The sequence below is a fragment of the Megalopta genalis genome, unplaced genomic scaffold (assembly GCF_051020955.1).
Source record: "Megalopta genalis isolate 19385.01 unplaced genomic scaffold, iyMegGena1_principal scaffold0085, whole genome shotgun sequence".
Lineage (NCBI taxonomy): Eukaryota > Metazoa > Arthropoda > Insecta > Hymenoptera > Halictidae > Megalopta > Megalopta genalis.
In genome coordinates, this window is record NW_027476154.1 from 579,405 (window position 1) to 599,603 (window position 20,199).

At 34.3% G+C, this 20,199-nt stretch overlaps 1 protein-coding gene across 1 annotated transcript; it reads right to left on the reverse strand.

The window, feature by feature from the left end:
* Positions 1 to 60: 60 nt before the first annotated feature.
* Positions 61 to 17,302, reverse strand: LOC143262076 (uncharacterized). The gene is made up of 3 exons (XM_076528037.1): positions 17,207 to 17,302; positions 15,407 to 16,099; positions 61 to 196 (listed from the first exon to the last, which is right to left on the reverse strand). The coding sequence occupies exons 1-3, from the start codon at positions 17,212 to 17,214 to the stop codon at positions 61 to 63; spliced, it is 837 nt and encodes a 278-aa protein (XP_076384152.1). The 5' UTR covers positions 17,215 to 17,302.
* Between the last annotated feature and the right edge of the window lie 2,897 nt (positions 17,303 to 20,199).

Sequence of the window (20,199 nt, forward strand, 5' to 3'; positions counted from 1 at the left end):
GGGTACGTTTATGTGGTAGCCAGTAATTTTCATGACGTTGTAATGACCAGAACTATAATTCTAGGCAATCATAGGTCTGTTGAAGCTGGTGATACTTCTGATTCTAACCGCATTCCTGTTCTCTCTCGCTGCCGTAACACGGTTGATGGAGCTGACTGTCATCGTAATGTATCCGGTGCCCATTTTCGTGCTCAGACTATTTTCGAGAGTAGTCGTGAGTACATGTATAAAGGCAAATCTTACTTTCTGAAACATTCGCTCTTCCCATAAATCATCTTAATATTATGCTAATTTCTTAACATAACATTGGCTATTAACTTTTTAGTTTATCTAACAAGTAACTTACGTGGTCAGCATTAGTAAAATTAAGAAATTATTAATCACTGTCTCGAAACCATTTTTATGCAAAATAATCGAATATTCTTGGTAGTTGATTGTGATAATTTTTCAGCATTTTGCTAGTGGTTTTTCGGTTGATTTAGTAACTTCTGCGGTCGTCGTTAAAAAATTTAATATAAATTATATTATTCATAATCACTAAACCATTTTTATGCAAACTTCTGGTCAAAATATTTTAAAAGTTGATGGACAATTTTGTCGTGCCTCGCTAGTGACTTTTCAGTTTACCTAGTAACTTCTGTGATCGACGTTAATAAAGTAAATAATAAAATGAATTGCACACTACGAACGTGGTCCAAAAGTATCAATAACGTCGGGGTAATTATACATACTCGATCAGCAACAAGCGGTCCGAAAGCGTTCGTTGCTCGCTTTTTATTTAAACATTCGCGCTGGTGTCGACCCCGTGTATTTTCTCGCGGCATAAGCGCCCAGGAAAATGGAAAACTGTCATCGTGACTGAGGGAAGTCTGGTGAAATATTAGGTTATTACGCGATTTGGTAATCCCATATCGTCCCAGAATCCGTCGCGCGAGTAATTCGGTGAAATTAGATCAGCCATTATGCCGATCCGCAAAATTCCATCTTAAGAGAGATATTTCGGGCATTCGAAGGGATCATTAAACTCTCTAATTGTAAGTCGGCTTCATCAAAAACATCACTGACTTCTAATTTTTCTGAAATTTTAATTTCTATAATATTTTCAGACGCGTTTATAAATTAATTTCAAAAGGACATTCTATTTAAGCGTTTCAAATAAAATGTTTCACTAAAATGTTTAACTAAAATGATCATCTAAAATAATCACACACACACACACACACACACACACACAACTAAAATGTTTACAATTAAATGTTTGAAATGAATCATTCGTCTAAAATGTTTGAAATGTCTTTCTACCCCTAATTCACCCTTTCGGCAATCAACATTTGAAGCTTCAACCCTCAATCCCCCGATTTATATTAAAAGGGAAGTACAACATGAACTTACATAATAAAGATATGTAAGTATCTGCGAGCTTCCGAAAATTATGTGAATTTTCCACCCCAAAATTCGTCCCTACTGTAAATTAGATGTACAACACCGCCCCGCAACCAGCTGATTTACATTAAAAAGAGGAGAACCCAGCCGAAATTTACATGACATAAATAATATTAGTATCAACAAACTTTCCAAAATAATACAAACTGCCAACTTTGCACCCCAAACTCACCCCTTTGGGTAACTTGTGTACAAGAGGGGAACCTCGAACCCTTGCTTACAGAATACGTGTAGACAAGAAAATATTATCAGAGCGCAGGGAGTGTCTTAGAATAATCTTAACTGTCAATTTTGCACCTCAAAATCACCCTTTCAATAGTTGATATCTTTATCATCAAGCCTCGGCGCCCTGATTCAGAAAATAAAGGAAAGCTAACTTAAATTTATTTAACGTATTTAATAGAAATGTATTAGCAAACCTGGTCTAAGTCGATTTTATAAAAATACGTCGGCATGCAGAAATATTCCGGAATGATTGTAAATGTTCACTTTGCCCACGATCAATCGGTCATTAACCCTCGACCATTCCATTCACATCGAAAAGGGAAGCCGGACCTTTATTGACTGAAATCAGCATTCGTGAATATTTCACAGTAATTTAAAATACTCACCTTACACCCCAAATTTACTTCAGCAGTAACTAATACACGTCAGTCATTAACCCTGGACCTTTAAATTTATAAGGAAATGGAGTTCTAGCTTAAATCTATTGACAAAAATAAATCAATACTCATCAATATTTCGAAATTATTTTAAATATTAACTATGCACTCCGAATTCACCCCTTCAGTAATTATCACCTTGGTCAACAACCCTTAATTTACATTAGAAAGAAAATCTAGCCAAAATCTATTTATTGAATACATAGGAGCATGTAGACATAAGCAGAAGTGTAACTTAATATTTAAATTAAAATTAAAAAAATTAAAATTTTGAGATTTAAATAATTGAAACTTTGTAATACAAATTCAATTCTTTAGTAATTGATATATTGGAACTCAAGTTCCAACCCTTTAATTTACATTATCCTAAATTTATTCACTAAGTATACATATGTATATCAGCGCAAATAGTATTCTAAATCTTTTCGTCCCTCTCTAAAACCCAAATGAAAAATAACATTTTATTTGCATAATAAATATTTTTTTTATCATTTGCAATAATAAATAAATAATTTGTCGAATTATTTGAATGATTTTTTAATGAAATAAAAAATTTTATTATTACTAGCAATATAAAATATCAATTCAATTTGCAATCTTTTTTTTTCACTACACCCCGAACCCTCCATTTCATACGCCATCCACCAAGCTCCATAAAAACCCGTCCACCTAACCTAAACCTTCGACCCTAAAATCCGCAAGAAAAAAAATCGTGACCACTTCCGTCTGCGAGAAATCTTTGCTATCGATGGGCGAACGACTTTTCCAACGGAATTTTTCGGGGACCGAGCGATCTCAGCGACTCTGCGAGATATCTGGAAGCGGCTTACGCAAAAGATCGGCATCGTTCGTTGCCCGGAGCACGAAGGCCAGGAAAATATTTTTCTGGCGTCGATTTTCACGGTCGGGGCACGATCCTCCAATTCATTTCACTGGGTTAGGTCGCGGAGGCTTGAGACTGCATTATTCCAGTTCACCCACCTCCCCATTTTTTCGTCGACGAAATAAGGGACCCGATAGGAGCCGCGCCAGAAATGGCGGTTAGAGTGTGCGATGGGATCGGCGAGAGTGTGGAGGGGAGAATTTTTGTATTCCGACGTTTGCACGTTCCTTCGACAGATGACACCCGACGCCACACGTCGCACTTTTCGCTCAAAGAGTTGGCCACAATCCACAACTTCGTGCGACTTTTATGAAAATCGGTGTTTTCATGTTTTCGAGGTTTCCTGAATTTGAATGCGCTGTCGATACGAAATGCGACACCAGACGCTATCGACGTACACAAGCATTGTTTCGAACTTATTTTTCGTAGATGTTAATTTTAGTTGAACATTTTATTTTGAACACTTCATTTTAAACATATTGGTTGTGAATACTTTATTTTACACATTTTAGTTGAACATTTTATTTTAAGCATGTTTATCGAACAGTTTGTTTGAACATTTAATCTAAACATTTTAGTTGTACATTTTACTTTATATATTTTCATTGACCAAGTACTTATTTTTTGTGGATGTCAATATTTTTCTATTTTAGCTACAATATTTGCCTACGATTTTTGACTACAATTATATGATTGGAATATAAAATTTCATACGACGATCTTCGTGTTAAGTAATTTTTGTATTTAACTGTGATAAAAATGTTTACTTAACCAATTTTTTTTAAATAATATTATAGGTCACGTAGTACAAATATATTGTCTAAAGTAGTAATAAAGAATATTATCAGTTATGAACAATATGATTATAGACAATGTAATAAGAAAAACATAATCAATTATAAATATTGTTTAAATTATTGTTACATATGTATTGTTAACTAGGGATATGTCTTTTTCTATCGCTCCATTGTGTGGTTTTCGTATGTACAACAGATTCGACGTTCATTTTTTCGGTTTTTTTTCGTAATCCGCTTGATATTTGTATCTGAAAAAAAGATACTACTCCTGAGGACTACTCCTGTTTCCAGCACACTTTTATACAACACTCTGTATATTGTTACCGATATTCTTGTAGAGCATCGAAAGACAAATGCAACGAGTATAATGAATATATACAGTGACTCGCATTAATATTCGGACACGATATTGATACAAGAACAATTGCTCCTTTTTATTGTTTATGATAGTATTATTGAATCAATTGTTTTCTCATACAAAGTAAGTAGAAACATAAATTTTGTTTATTTATTGCACATGTTCTTTTGTATAATAAGCGATGAACAAGATTGTGAGGAAATTTAACGTCACAAAAATATTCGGACAGTGAATGAATTACATTAATTTTATATAAAATGAAAATCTTTTTAATCACGTTATCATAATATTAATATTTTGTCGGTTGACCCTTTTGTTTTATTACTTCATGTAATCGCTTGGGCATGTTACAGATGACTTTATTTAAATAATCCGACGAAATTCGTTTCCATTCGTCTAACAAACGTTGTTTTATCTTTGTTGTTGTCTTTGTAAGTATTGTACGAATTTTGTGGTCCAGTTGATCCCATAAATTTTTAATTGGATTTAAATCAGGCGATTGAGGAGAAGGATGCAGTACTTTTGGACAATTGTTTAACAAATATTCCTGTACAATTCTGACCTTGTGTTTAGGATCACTGTCCTAATAAAACTTAAAACTGTACGTACACCCATATTTATAACACTTGTAATTAAATTTTCTTTAAAAAATGTCCAAATATTTCATTTTATCCATAATACCATCGATAAAAACTAGTTCACCTATACCTACGGACTGTCCGATTATTTTTGTGACGTTAAATTTCGTCACTATCTTGTTTATCGCTTATTATACAAAAGGACATGTGCAATAAATAAACAAAATTTATGTTTCTACTTACTTTAAGGAGTGCTTTATTATATGAGAAAACAATTGATTCAATAATATTGTTGCGAATTACTGCATTTCTTTCGCGTCGCGGCATTTTATTTACAATAAAGTACATAAACTATAATACAACTCAATTCAATTATGTTTGAGATCTTTGGACCGCTCGACGGTCCGATCCCGACTCTTCGATTGTCCGTTGATAACACACCTCCGTGGCAACCCCTCTCTTCTATTATTCTTTAAGGAGGTGTTCACAACAGGGCTGTTTCACATTACAGCCACTTGATTTGGACAAGTCGCCGTAACAATATTATCATAAACATTAAAAAAGAGATATAATTCTTGTAACAATATCGTGTCCGAAACATTAAGTAATCAACTTTCAAACGCAAACATATCGAGGTTAAACAATCGAAAGTATTCAATCATTATACTTGTTGGATTCGTTTCTTCGCCCTTCATCAAAACACGTACGATTCTATTTAAAATTAAACGAAAATAATTTATCAAAAATATTTAAGTTCCTCTGCTTTCAGACGCTACTATCTCAGGATTAAATGACCACAATACTACTCGTCTTATCATGCTCTTGTTACGAGCCGAGGGCCAGGCAGTTTGGGTGGCCGGAGGTTGCATGTAATTGGAATTTTTGGATGAGGTGCGTAGACCAGCCGATGTTTATTTCGACACGGGTAGCTACCTTTAAAATTAGGATAAGGTGTTTGGAGAAATTGATATTAGGGTTAGAAAAGAAATAAAGATATACCTCGAGCGGTTAAGATATATCTTGGTGGGTTATACCAACTACTGGTTTGAAACAGGAGGTGGAAATGATTAAACTTGAAACCAAAGAAAACTGGTAAAAACTAAATTATTACGCGTTGGGTTTTACAACTGTAAGTAAGTTTTCGCGGAAGAAGAATTGAAACTCGATGTTACTAATGTTTCCGCGTCGACGAATGACTCGAAACTAGCCCAATTCCCGGTCGCGTTTGGGCCCTTTATATAGTCAGTTTTTCTGTGGAAAAATGGTAGTGGGGATGATCCTATGTGGTCCGACTCCAGAAATGTTCGTCGTCGTACTCTCTCGGAGGTACTCGACTCGCGATATACAAATGAATCCCCGGCTGGCTGGCGCCAGCCTGGCGTATGCCTTCAGGAGGGAATATAAAAAATTCGTGGGAAGATCCTCCGTACGTTACACTCTAAAAGGCTCTTGAAAGCAAGCTACGAAATTCTTTTATTTCCGAATACCATAATCTGCGAAGCTTCAGAAAATCGGGTCTGCTTTATTCTACGTCCACCGAGATGGATATCCGGCGATCGTAATCCGCCGTTCGCAGAAGTCAGGAGACCAGAAACATAAAAACAACCGTGTCGCTGAAATTTCGCAACTCCATGTATCGGATTAACCGTCGGAAGACGGTTTCGATGGTCGCGGGCAACGTCTTACGACCGTTAGTCTATACGTACTCCGAATATCGCTTTCCGGCAAATTTTTTTTTTTGGGGGGGGGATAGTACTGCTATGCTCCATAAGGTACGGAAGAAAGCGGTGGAGGGGGACGGAACTAAAGGAAACCAGAAATCCTGCTGGATGATTGGCTTCTATCTTCAGTACGATCGGGTCGCGCCGTTTATTTACAACACAGAGGCAACCTTTAGCGAACACCAACGACGACCCCCCACCCCACCCCGATCCAGCACCTAAAGATGTCGGTGATGCAGCCACGTAGTGTTTGCACTCGTGGTTGGAGTGGCGAAAGCGACGATTCGTTACCGGGAAACACGCGAGTGTCGATCGAGTTTTCCTTCTTCGGTTTCGGCGGCGCTGTTGGTGCGGCGAGTTTATTGGAAATTTGTGGCGACGGCGGGGAATATCAATTTTGGTGGGACGTGACTGGGAACAGGTTTTTGGCAGCGTTAAAAGGAACGCATTGAAATTGCGTATCGCTTCTAACGGTTAAGATTCGAATTAAAAAATGCGATCAATTAGGAAGAATATTATTTTTGGTTTATGGACCGTCGAGGTCATTTCAACCCGTGGCGTTTGGATCATTGCTTAACACGTTCGCCCGCAGCATAAAGAACGTCATATTAATGTTCTGAATATAATTATTTAAAATTATAGCACATAGCATGATATTTAGAGAATTGATGCCTTCACTTTGGCGGCATTTTCATCATGTCGCGTAAGATGATACAATGTATTTAATGCAATAAATACAATAAATATAACTATGCTGATAGCGAACGTAATATAATTTAATTACTCAGCTTTTGGCAATTATGTAAAATACTAGAAATAGTATTTAATGTATTACATTATATTATATATAATGTACAGTTTTTAGTATGATATACAGTATAAATGTATTTAATTATACTATATAATACACGATATAATAATTTAGTATAATATACAGTATAATGTATATATATATATATATATATATATATATATACCATATATATATTATACTGTATATTATACTAAATTATTATATTGTATATTATATAGTATAATTATATATATATATATATATATATATATATATATATATACATAATTATAATTATATATTATAAAATATAAAAAATGTTAATTTAATAATATTTTATTAATTATATATATATATATATTTATATATAAAATATATATAATTAATAATATTATCAAATTTACATTTTTTATATTTTTTTATTGCTGCAGCATTTAATACATTATTACCGTATTAAATTATGCATTAACCTAATAAGAATGGTTTAGTACGATTACATTGTGTATAATGTTATTGATCCTGGAATTCCTAATAAATTAAACATTATTTAAAATCATGGAAATTTGAGTTCCTCGTTGTATTATTCAAATATTTTAATGATGCAACAATCTAGTTATCGTTATTTATGCGATAGTAATTATTGATATCTAAATTCCTCATAAATGTGATATCAATAAATAATCATTGTACGTCATATAACAAACATTGTTAAAAAGAACAATATGAGACAATTTTAAACAATATCATATGAAAATATAACATTGAGCATCATATATCCCATAAATTTAATATAAAATTCGTATCGATGTTATTATAATTCCGTTCAATATTATTGGAGCTTTAATACCTGAACAAAAAATATTATTTAATAGCATGAGAGTTGAAGTTCTGTACAAAAAATATTATTAAATTATTATTATATATGTTATTATATATATTAAAATATTATATTCTCGAACTTAAAATTCATATTATCCTAACATTAATTAGTGTCGTTAAAATTCAAATTGCTGTTAAATTGACATAAACTAATATGATGAGAGGTATTATTGTTTCCTGTTGTCGAAATATAAATTTCTTATAAGCTAATATTGATTTCGTGAGAGACTGGATGTGGTTTGTGGTGAGTGGACGGTGACAAGGTGACTATGTACATATAATATTATACGATATTGGCTGTAATGTAATTAGAACTCGCCATTTGTGATTGTGATTGGAGTATGATGAATATTGTAATGCGACTGTAATTACATGCTATTAGGAGAAGATGATTGATTAAAACCATCAACCCAATTATATGTATATTAAATATAGAAAATAGTATAATACACACACAATAATTTTTTTTTTGTTAAGTTACACAATTTTGCTTCGTGTAATGTTTAAAAGTGTAAAATGATGATAACGATAATTTTATCATTTATAATATTGTTTGTTATATTCCCCGCCTATTTTATATCTTCTACACTTTCTAAAATTTTTGGTATTTCTATATTTGATCATTGGTAATTAGTTATTAATTTTATTTGTCATTTATATTAGTACTACCACGATTTACAGCGGGTATTTTTTATAGTTTTCCCCCAGTTTACATATCTTACAATTTTTAAATTTCTAGTACTTGTATATTTGACTATTGCATTTTCTGTAGACCCTATATTTTTCGTAATCACAACTTACACCGGTCTTTTTTATAGTTTTCCCCTATTTTGCATCTTTCATAATTTTTAAATTTTTAGTTCTTGTGTATTTGACTATTCCATTTACGTAGTTTCTATATTTTAGTATTTCTATATTCGCCAGTTGCATTTTAGTGGTTTCTATGGCTTTAGTATTTCTATATTTGATTATTACATTCGTGCAGTTTTTATATTTTTAATATTTCTTTATTTATTACGTATACTCTATTTATATTGTTTATACATATAGCCAAATATAAAAATACTAAAATGTAGAAGCTACATGAATTCAAAAATTCAGTAAATTTTATATTTGTTGTATATTAATAATCTATATTATAATATAATAATATAATAAATATAATATATATAGTAATATATAATAAATAGTATCCATATTTGAATATATCTACATTTGATTACTGAATTTATATAGTTTCTACATTTTACTATCTTTATATTTGATTATTGTATTTCGTCAAGTTTCTAATATTTCTATCATTTTCTTCTTAATTGTATTTTGCATGTATCGGAATTCTGCCATGTATTACAACGATTCTTACAATCATTGAGCTTCTGCTGTGATTTTTTAATGTATAGTATTTCTACAGTCGACGACATTTATCATTTGATGGATCGTGCGAAATCATTCGGCTCGAATTCACATTTAACTAAACTCGAATAGCGGAATTATGTTTGATGCGAGATTTTCGCGGAAAATTTTGCGAAACTCTCAACGGTATTGATAGACGAGAAAGAGAATGATCGACTTTCGAGTTCACGTCGTATTTGTTGCATAGGGGATTATGGATTTGATGGATTGATAATGAGCCAGCTATCAGCGCAAGGATTATTTCGTACTGGTTTCGTGAATGTTTGATAAGCTTCGATTAGGCCACTGATTTTACATGTCTATATAAAATATACATTTGTTGTTGTAATAATCTCTGTGCAATTCGTCAGGAGAAATTCATTATCGAACGTATTCTCCTTTTAATAATTGGGAACCATTTTAATGAAATTTGTTCATAATAATTATTATTATTATTATTATTTCCTCTGCAGTTCGATGAAAATTAACGAGAGAAAATCACCTTCTATAAACAAATACAACCGCGTATTATTCTTACGATTATTTCAACATTCATTTAAATTGAATTTATGTGTAATGATAATTAAATATTACATTGGTTGAAGTTACGTGAAAATCAAGAACAGAAAACATTTTCCATAAATAAATATATTTATTTTAATTATAATATTTATTTTAGTTACGAACTTATATGAAATAATTATTAAAACCTATTTTCAAAGAAGTTTCATGAAGATCGTGGAGAATAAAATCATTAGTAATAAATGGATATGTACACGTACATTTTTGTTAAAGATTGTCTCCATGTTTATTTAATTTTCAAATCATTCATAATTGATAATTATTTCATTGGTAATTAAGTAGAAATCTTCAGAATTAAAGTTTTCTTGTACATATATACATAAATATAAAGTTAAAAAAATTGTGTCTAAAAATATAGCAGTAATTTTCTTTCGAAAAGAAAACTTTCGAAATCATAATTAATATTGCTTGGTCATCTCTCGGCTCGCTAATGTGCTTCAATAATCAAACACAGCTATAATTCCGAAGAGTTCCATGCCATAATTATCACGTTCGAAAATTCAATTATTGTATAATATGAGAATCAATTCTATTTAGTATTTCACGAAACCGAAATATGGATGTATATAAATTCCATAATTGATATACAAGGAAATTCATTTATTTAATAACGAGAAAGCTACGTATTTAGTGTATCACGAATGAAAACAATAATTGAAACAATTTTTAATTAGTTATATAATATTTTCGGGATTATTTTTATTAAAATTGTATAATTGATATAACTGCGGAATCGAATGATGCGAGAGAAGTGAAAATCAATGTATTCAATGATCGGCTGATGATTGAGAAGTGAGAGGCGATTGAGATTGTTATTTACATATGTCGAGAATATAGTGCGTGAAATTAGCGTAAATATTCGCGTGTATATTTTAATTTTTTGTACAATCAATTGACAATATAAATTGATGAAATTTGATTATCAACAGTATACAACAACTCTGAAAATTCTTCGACATTTTGCTTTTATTGAAATTCCTTAATAACATATCATTTAATATCATCGAAATTCAAATTGCTGTAAATTTTCGCATTAGCATTGCTGAAATTAAAATTCGTATTAATCTAACATTAACTGGTGTCGTTCAAATTGTAATTGCTATAAAATTAACATAAGCTATGTGGTCTGGCTAGAACTTACTATTGTTATAATTTATATTATTTACCATTATAAATTGATAAAATATGATTATCAACAATGTTGAACAATATAAAATTCTTATGATATTTCAATTTTTATTTTAAATTTCGTTCGAAGAATCGCTGTTCCTGTCAACAACCAAACTTCGTCTGAGGAATAATTACCCTTCCACAAAATTCAACTATTCCGATCCCTTCATTATAAAGTTTTTAATATTCGTATAGCCTCGGGCTATTTATAAATTCCTCGGAGAAAAAATTTTACAGATTCTCCGACGTAATTAACCCCTTGAAATACGATTTCTTTCATTGTCATGTTGATTAGCATACTCTGTCGTTAATAAATTCTACACGAGACAAAAAATTTATATTTGTTACATTATATGACTGCATTGTTTTAAATGACAACATATTCAATTTTTATTGTAACATATTTTTGAACATTTAGTACATATCGAATATATATCATTCGAGCAAGGAGGGGATAGTTTTACCCTTAAAAATATAAACGAAGGAAAGAAATTCAATTTTTTAATATCTTTAAATTTTTATCTTAAATTTTTTTAATATCTGGTGCAATTTTAAAAATATGGAAGTTCTATCTCAAAGAAAATAAAAAGGGGTGCAAAATCTAATTTTCGCTGGAAGTAATTTCTTAATATCCAATAAAATTGTAGAAATAATTATGCAGAGAGGGAAACATCTACAAGATACCACATTCATTCAGGGGGTAGTTTCGTACTACGAAAAATAAAAAGGGATGAAACATTTAATTTTCACTGCAAATATTTTATTAATATACGGTAAAATTTTAGAAATAAACATGGAGATAGGTAATATCTAGACATCGTTATTAAGGCGGTAGTTTCACCCTGAAGAAAGTAAGGAAGGCATGAAAAATTTAATTTATGTTATAAACAGCTTTTTAATGTCATGAGAATTTTGATAACATATACAAAAATAGGGTAACATCTACATATCGCAATTAAAAAGGGGCTGTTCCGCTCTAAAAGAAAATAGGTAAAGGGGATAAAAAGTTCAAATTTTATTATACGCATTATTTTAATACCTGATAAATTTGCAAAATATACAAGAAAAAGGGGTAACATCAGGATGTCGTTGTTAAAGGGGCAGTTTCACCGTGCAGAAAATAAAAAGGGGATGAAAATTTTTTGTTCAGGAGCAATTAAAATTATGAAATAAAATTGTCCGACATTCATAATTTCGACATAAAAATCATCGAAAAATCGTAAATTATCCGTCGCGACGCGTGCTCACGAGCCAGAATCAGCGTAATCGTTTAACTCCTGCGAAATTTGCCCTAATCGCGATCATCTGAAGCTGTAGTGACTCCGTGTCATTGTTACAAGTGCGCCAACGATATTTCACCAAATTCTGATTCGCTGGATCAACCGAAACTTGCTGGACCAATTGAATTTCGGCGGCCGGGGGTGGCCAGCCGCCTTCGTAAAGGTCGCGCGAACATGATAATCACATTTCCGACTCAGCGCGAATATTTTTGGCTCTACGCACGGCCGGCACTATACCATAAATCGCACGAAACGAAAAATGGTTCGATGGAACTCGAGCGATAAGCGAAAATGAAACTTTGTTGGTCATTTTTCAAATTCGCGTGCTTCTGATAAGTTCGAAACGTTTCTCCGGCGTATGAAATCACCGTGATTCTGTGGAACGAAGTATTCCCTTTCCAACGAATCCAAGAACGTTGATCTGCGATACTTTGTTGCAAATTTATAGCAGTTTTGAAAAAAAGTATACAAGATTAATGTGATTTCTGAGGTCGTGGAATTCTAGGCGAACATTTTTCGAAATTCAGAATACCATAACTTCGTTAAAAAATATCGTAGGGTGTTGTTTTTCTACTCATTTTAGAAGTCCAATTTCCCAGTTTCGTAGCATCTTAATTCTCCTGTTTTATAAATTTTATTTCGTTAATACCCTGCACTGTAAATAAAAATGGTTCCGTCCTGTCGATTTCTCATATTCGCATAGATCTGAGTGGTTCAAAAAATTGTTTGGCAAACGCAATCACAATTATTTTAACGAACGAAGTCTCCCCTTTCGAATGAGCCCGAAAGTATTGATCTATGATTTTTGTTTGCCATCGTATAGCACCTTGGATTCTCTTCCGAATGAAATTCTGAAATTCAAAATACCGTAACTTTGTTAACAAAAAAAACTGTAGAATGGTGTTCTTAGATACATTTCAAAGGGTGAAATCTTCGCTTTCGCGCCGTTTGGATTATTTAGTATTAGTGCCCGATCGCGAGTGCCTGATCTCCGTTCCTTCATGAAGTGGCTGAAACGACGAGAAACCTGGCAGAAAAGTATAAATTTCATTGTTTTGTTTCTACACTTTTCATTGATAAGTGTTACATCGACGAGATTGCATAGCGAATATATTTTAGCCAATTGGTGTTATTTCAATCATTTCGATGATAATTTTAATGACAATAATTTCAAGGATAATAATTTCAAAGATAATAATTTCGAGAATTATATTTCCAAAGACAACAATTTCGGAGACAACACTTTCTAGAATAACAATTACAAAGATAGTAATTTCTAGGATAACAATTTCAAAAATAATAATTTCTAGAATAATTTCTGGGCCCTTCGCCTCATACGGGGGTACCGCACCACGTCTACCGTGGCGGCGCTTGCTCTGGCGGGAGAAATTCCCTTCGAGCTGCAGGCGGCGATGCGCGCCTATGTCTATAGGCGCATATGCATCGCTGGCCGGGCTCGGGGGGACCCGCCGGAGCAAGAGGCGGTCGAGGGCTTCGAGCTCCAGGCCCGGGGACTAGCGCTCGCCAGGTGGCATGCGGAGCTTTGTTCCCATGCCGCCGAGCGCGTCCCCGGGGCTCTCCTGCCGCACTTCACCACGTGGCGGGAGAGGCGGTTTGGCAGGCTCTCCTACCGTGCGACGCAGGTATTCACCGGGCATGGCTGCTTCGGTGTCTACCTGTGTCGCATCGGTCGGGAAGCGACGACGGTGTGCCACCACTGTGGCGCGGAGGAGGACTCGGCGCAGCATACACTGGAGGTGTGCCCCGCCTTTTCAGTGCTGCGCCGAGTCCTAACTAGGGAAGTTGGTGGCGACCTCGCTCTCTCCAGCTTAGTTGGGGCCATGCTGGAGAGCCCGACAAAATGGGCGGCAGCCATAGCCTTCTGCGAACAGGTAATGTTGCAGAAGGTGGCTGCCGAGCGGGGTCGCCGTGAGCGGGGGGTGCGGCGTGTGCGCCCACGCCTAGAGCCCCCCCCCGAGTAGCTGATACTAGGCGGGCGGCGGGTGTACCGGACCATGCCGGTTTAATTGCCCGCCGCCCGCCAACCGAGGATGCCCTATTTTAAAGTGGGGGCGACAAAACCGTCGCCCCCGACGGCCGCTGGTGCGGCCGTCGTGAAGAGGCGGTGTGGGGTGCGGTCCCCCGCACCGCCGAATCAAGATGATTCATGGGGGGGAGGATTAATCTCCCCCCGGGACGCGGCCGGCCACCGCTCCATCCTGGTGGCCGGCCAGGCGAGGGGGAGCTGCGGTCGTGTTCATGAAGAGTTCCCGTGGCTCCCCCGTTAATCGCCAGCGCCCTAGGCCGCCGTGGGGGTTTTAGCGGGTCGAACCCCGCACTACCCCCCCTCCGCCCTTCGGGCGGAGCGGGGGTGTCTGACCTGCAGATTTCCCCCACGTTAAAAAAAAAAAAAAAAAAAAAAGAATAATTTCTGGGATAATTTCGAAGGTAATAATTTCGAAGATAGTAATTTCGAAGATAATGATTTCGAAGATATCAATGTCGAAGATAACAATTTTGAAGATAACAATTTCGAAAATGATAATTTCAGAATTAATAATTTCAAAGATGATAATTTCGAAGATAATAATTGACAATTTCGGTCGAAATTATAGAAATCCTGTTAAATACAAGCAAATACTAAATAAAATATAATTTTCTTGACATTGCGATATCTTCTGAACCGTCGATTAGTTCTTTATTTTCTTGGCTACAACAGTGAAGTCACGATGCTCCTTCCCTATTCTCTTGCGGAACGATACGTCACTATAACGAAAGCCCCTGTAATTAATCCTTTCCAAGACCTTTAAGCGGCACCTCCTCGCGATGATCTGCGCGTAATTGGAAGTCATGATTGCAGTCACTAACTTCGGTATGCTCAGAAAATTATGGATCACGCTATTAATTCCAGTGTCAGATATCGGTACTTTCACTTGCTGTCCATTATTCAGCGCATTGGCAACCTCCACGGACACGGACACTAAGCCCTCGCCAATTTTTCGCTGCTGCATCTCCGGCAGCGTAGCCAGGAACATCAACTCCATAATACAATCAATATTATAATATTTGAATAAATTTATCTTGCTGTGTATAGCAATCAGAAAATCTACGTAGCCCCTGGCCCGGTGATGTACGCAATTATCCTTGAATCTTTCAAGCCAACTCTTTTGGCAAGGTCGCCAGAGGACCGGGCGATGTCGACGAAACGGTGGGCGCCCACACGGACGTCGCGGGTTAGTTACAGGATCTCTCGGCATCGGATGATCTCTCAATATCTTAATTTTATTGAGAACAACACCAACAACTTCCCCAGTCTTGACGTCGACTGCAACAATGCTGACACCGTCTTTAGCAATTTCCACACAGAGCTCCTCGAGCGCTCTGACGCTACAAGGCGCCGATATCAGATTTACGGCTTTGCAGATGCTCTCGTTGGGGAAAAAGCTTTTCCTTATTACTTGTAATGCTCCCTCCAAAGTATCCTCCGTCAGAGACTCGAACTCGATTTCTCCACCTTCTATGGAGCCCCACTCAATGCAGGATTCAGTATTAGTTCTGGAACTGAACGAAAAGAAACAATTAATTAGTATGCACGTAATATTAAACGGTATATTAAACGACGGAAGCTTTAATCGAATCAAGTTTCCAGAAACGTTTGGTGATACAGTAATGTCTTCCTAACTGAAGCTCGGATTACGCACAGAAATGGACAATCTGGGAAGAGGAGACACGATTACTCGAGCCTCGCGGCTCGTTTTTATAGTTATCGGTGAATCGACAACTTTGTAGACGACTCGTTTTTATAAGCGAATAGATTGGAAATATCTATACGCCAGGATTAAACACATTTTTCCGTTCCGAAAAACTTGCAATTTCTCGATCCATCCGTTTCGAATGGTACGATGTTTCAATGCGCATACTTCTAAATTCATAATTTCGAAATTATCTGGTTTCTGTAGTTTCTGATTTTTAAGATTCCAATTCCAATTCAAATCAAATTGACGGTTTTTAAATTCTCTGATTTATAAATTTACAATTTCGAAGTCAGCTGATTTCTATATGATCAAATTTTTAAGATTTCAATTTCTAAATTCTTTGATTTATAAATTCACGATTTTTCAGTTTTCTGAAATTTTAATTGTTATCAACTGGTTTCTAAATGTTCTAGTTCTTACCGTTTCAATTTCTGAATTGTTTGATTTCTGCATTTACGCTTTTTAAGATTTCCGACTCTTAAATTTACAAATTTTTAAATCATCTGCTTCCCAAATTTTCTAAATCTTATCATTTTAATTTCTAAATTCTTTGATTTACAAATTCACGATTTTTAAGTTCTCCGATTTCTATATATATAAATGTACATTTTTTAAATTATCTAGTATTTAAATTTTCTAATTTTCAAGATTTCAATTTACAAATTTGAATAATCGTATCTCCTCTTCCCAACTAGTCCATCTTCGTGCACTATCCGAGCGTCAATTAGGGAGAATTCTCCGTATCCGGCCAAAATAGAGGTTGACTCATATCTCGATGAAAAATATATTTTATTTATAAATATTTAAATTCGTAAAAATAAATTGTCTTTCTTATACCCGACACACGGAAAACATTAGTCAAAACAAGTGACTGAAGAATGTTCGCGGAAGAATATAGCAAAAATGTACGTACCATTCCATTTTAGTTCACTAAGAAATTCTCACTATACTTCACTGGGAAAATTAACTGAGAAAATTCGCCGAGGTCTTCGCACTGATCACTGCTGCACTGATCACAGAATGAGTGTTTCCGTTGACATCGGCAGGGTATTTATACTGTCCTTGCTAAAGGACAGAACGTCCTAATCAGCAAAGACGAACAATGACAAAAGGATACTACCCGAAAAAAAATGCGCCAGGTATGAAAACGTCTCCCGTGGAAAATCATTAGCCACCGCGGCCGGCTATCAGGTAAGCACGTGTACCTGCGATGACCGGTCGTGTCATACGGATTTTACAAGGATCGGTTCGTTCGGTTAAATTAAAAGAAAAAGAACAGCGGCGGATTAGGCCGAGCTAGTGGAAATGAGTCAATTGAAGGAACCATCGTAAACAGGCTCGCACCGAGCCTTGATGAAAATTATGATTTGCAAGGGAAAGCAGAACCTACGGGGACTAATTAGGGCCTGGTTATTTACAGTACCTTTGTTATTGGATATATTTACAGGGTGAAGTTATCGAAAACATGTTCCTACAAAAGTTGTTTAGCATGAAAGGGGGCATTCGATGGTATGAAGAATTTTCCTGCAGGTATAGTGATGCGGGAGATATCCAAGTGGAATTAATGTTTTCAAATGTCATCTTTGTATAGCGATGCCGAGAGATCTGTTACATACGAAAAATATAAGGATATGAAACAGTTATTACATTATGTAACGCCTGTGCATCATGACTATTTCAAAACACCGCCACATAAAGAGAGTAAATAAATAATAACAATATCTTATTTTAAGTTTAACAATATATAAATATATTTAACGTTCAAAATAAGAAACGAGACTCCTATTTTATTTATTGTAATTATTAATAAACAAAATTATATGGATTAATAGAAAATATATTTCGAATGATATTTAAAATTTCATAATTGAAATTAAATGATTATTACAATTGACTAATTATGAAAATGATGTAAGTCCATTTAAAGCCAGCAAACATGTATTACTTTGGTTAAATTACATATTGATAAATTAGTAGTATTTTATTTTTTTATACATAATATAACAGCTGTCTGTTGAAACGAACAACGTGATATTATTTCATGTAGTAAAATGATATAAATGCAATGCATATGCGACAAATGAACGCAAGTCGCTAGCTGAAATCTACACATGCATTCGACTGTGCACTAGCAAAAGTCCAGAAAAGCTGTTATTGAAATTAATTTCTCAATGCCATAAATAAAGTTTTTATTTTCAAATAAAACTTTTTTTAATAATCGCTCTATTTGTCATAGCGTGTCATAGCGTATTAGGGATTTCAATTTTGTATCGCGCCTCGGGCACCAGTACGCATTAATCCGCCAATGCTTGGGAGGGCTCTTTATTTCGCCCTTGCTGAAGAACAGAGAACTCGTATTCGTCAAGGACGAACAATGCCGGCGAAAAAGATGCCGGGCGTGAAAATGCCTCGCGAATACAACCCTTGGTCGCCGAGACCGGCCATCAGCTATATGTATACAGTGAGTCCCACTGACATTCGAACACTTCTCAAGGCGCAATTTTAACTTTTTTAAAATTAGAGTAGACGATTTGAATTTTTTTTTAGATCATAGAGGGACCTGTATAATAGACAATGTTACAATTTTGCTATTACATGCTTGGAATGACAAAACAAAGTAAAAGTCTCTCGTTGTTTAACTTTCTTATCTGAGGAAGCTATTTTTGATCACTTTTAGGCTAATTTTGCCGATTTTGCCGATTTTTCGAACTTCGAGATATTTAACTAATGAATGTTTAATAAAATATTTATAAATAATTTCAATATATATCATTAGTTAATTATATTTATTAATAATGATAAAATCTATAAATTTCGAATACTTCTTTTGAAATATGAAGGTTAATTATTTAAAAATAAAAAAGGATGTTTATATTATGAAATCTAACGAAAATGTAAAAAATGCGTCTTGTTGATCTCGGTAAGTTATACGCATGCTGAAAATTTCATTGAAATCGTTTAACGCAATGGTAAGTTACAAACGTTAAAAGATTGTAAAAATTGCAAATTTCTCACACTTCTTGATAAAAAGTGCGATTTTTGCGATCATTAATTATTTACAGCTCGTACGAAGGTCAACCTATTTCAGTGAAATTTTTAGAATGTACATAACTTATCGTTATCTAAATAATAAATGTATAATTATAATTATTAATATTATACAAATAATAAATTAAATTTTTTAAAATAAAAAAAACACCATTTTCAAAATAAACCAATGAGAAACGATTAAGATTTCCGAATGATTCAATTTGTATTGCGCTTGTCCTCCCGATGATGAATTGTAGACAATATCGATCTATCCGTGCGAAGCAGTATTTTCGTGAAAACGTTACTCTCCCTTATACATTTTAGTATTTTACAGTATTATATATCGTCCGCATCTGTTCACCAAAAGTCGAGTCGCAGGCGAGTTTTCGTCGAGTCCCTCATTTCAAGAAATATATTTCGCTACCAATATTTTAGGGCATCGTTGGTCAGAATTAAAATTTTTCGTTGAAGATTGTCTCAATTTTTGTTTCATTATCAATTAATTAATAATTGATGATTATTTCATTGGAAATTCCATAGAAATCTTTAGAATACAAATTTTATTTTACATATAAATAAATATAAATTTGAAATGATTATGTCTAAAAATATAGCAGCAATTTTCTTTCAAAAAGAATGCTTTCGTTGCCTCGCGGCTCGTTTTTATAGTTGGTGGCAATCGTTAACTATAAAAACGAACCGCAAAGCTCGAATAATTGTATCTCCTCTTCCCAAATTGTCCATTTTTGTTTCTAAGGCTGAGCATCAATTAGGGAGAATTTACTGTACACATAACAATTCCATACTTGATATATAAGGAAATTCATTTATTTAATAATAAGAAAGCTATGTATTTAATGTATCAAGAATGAAAAA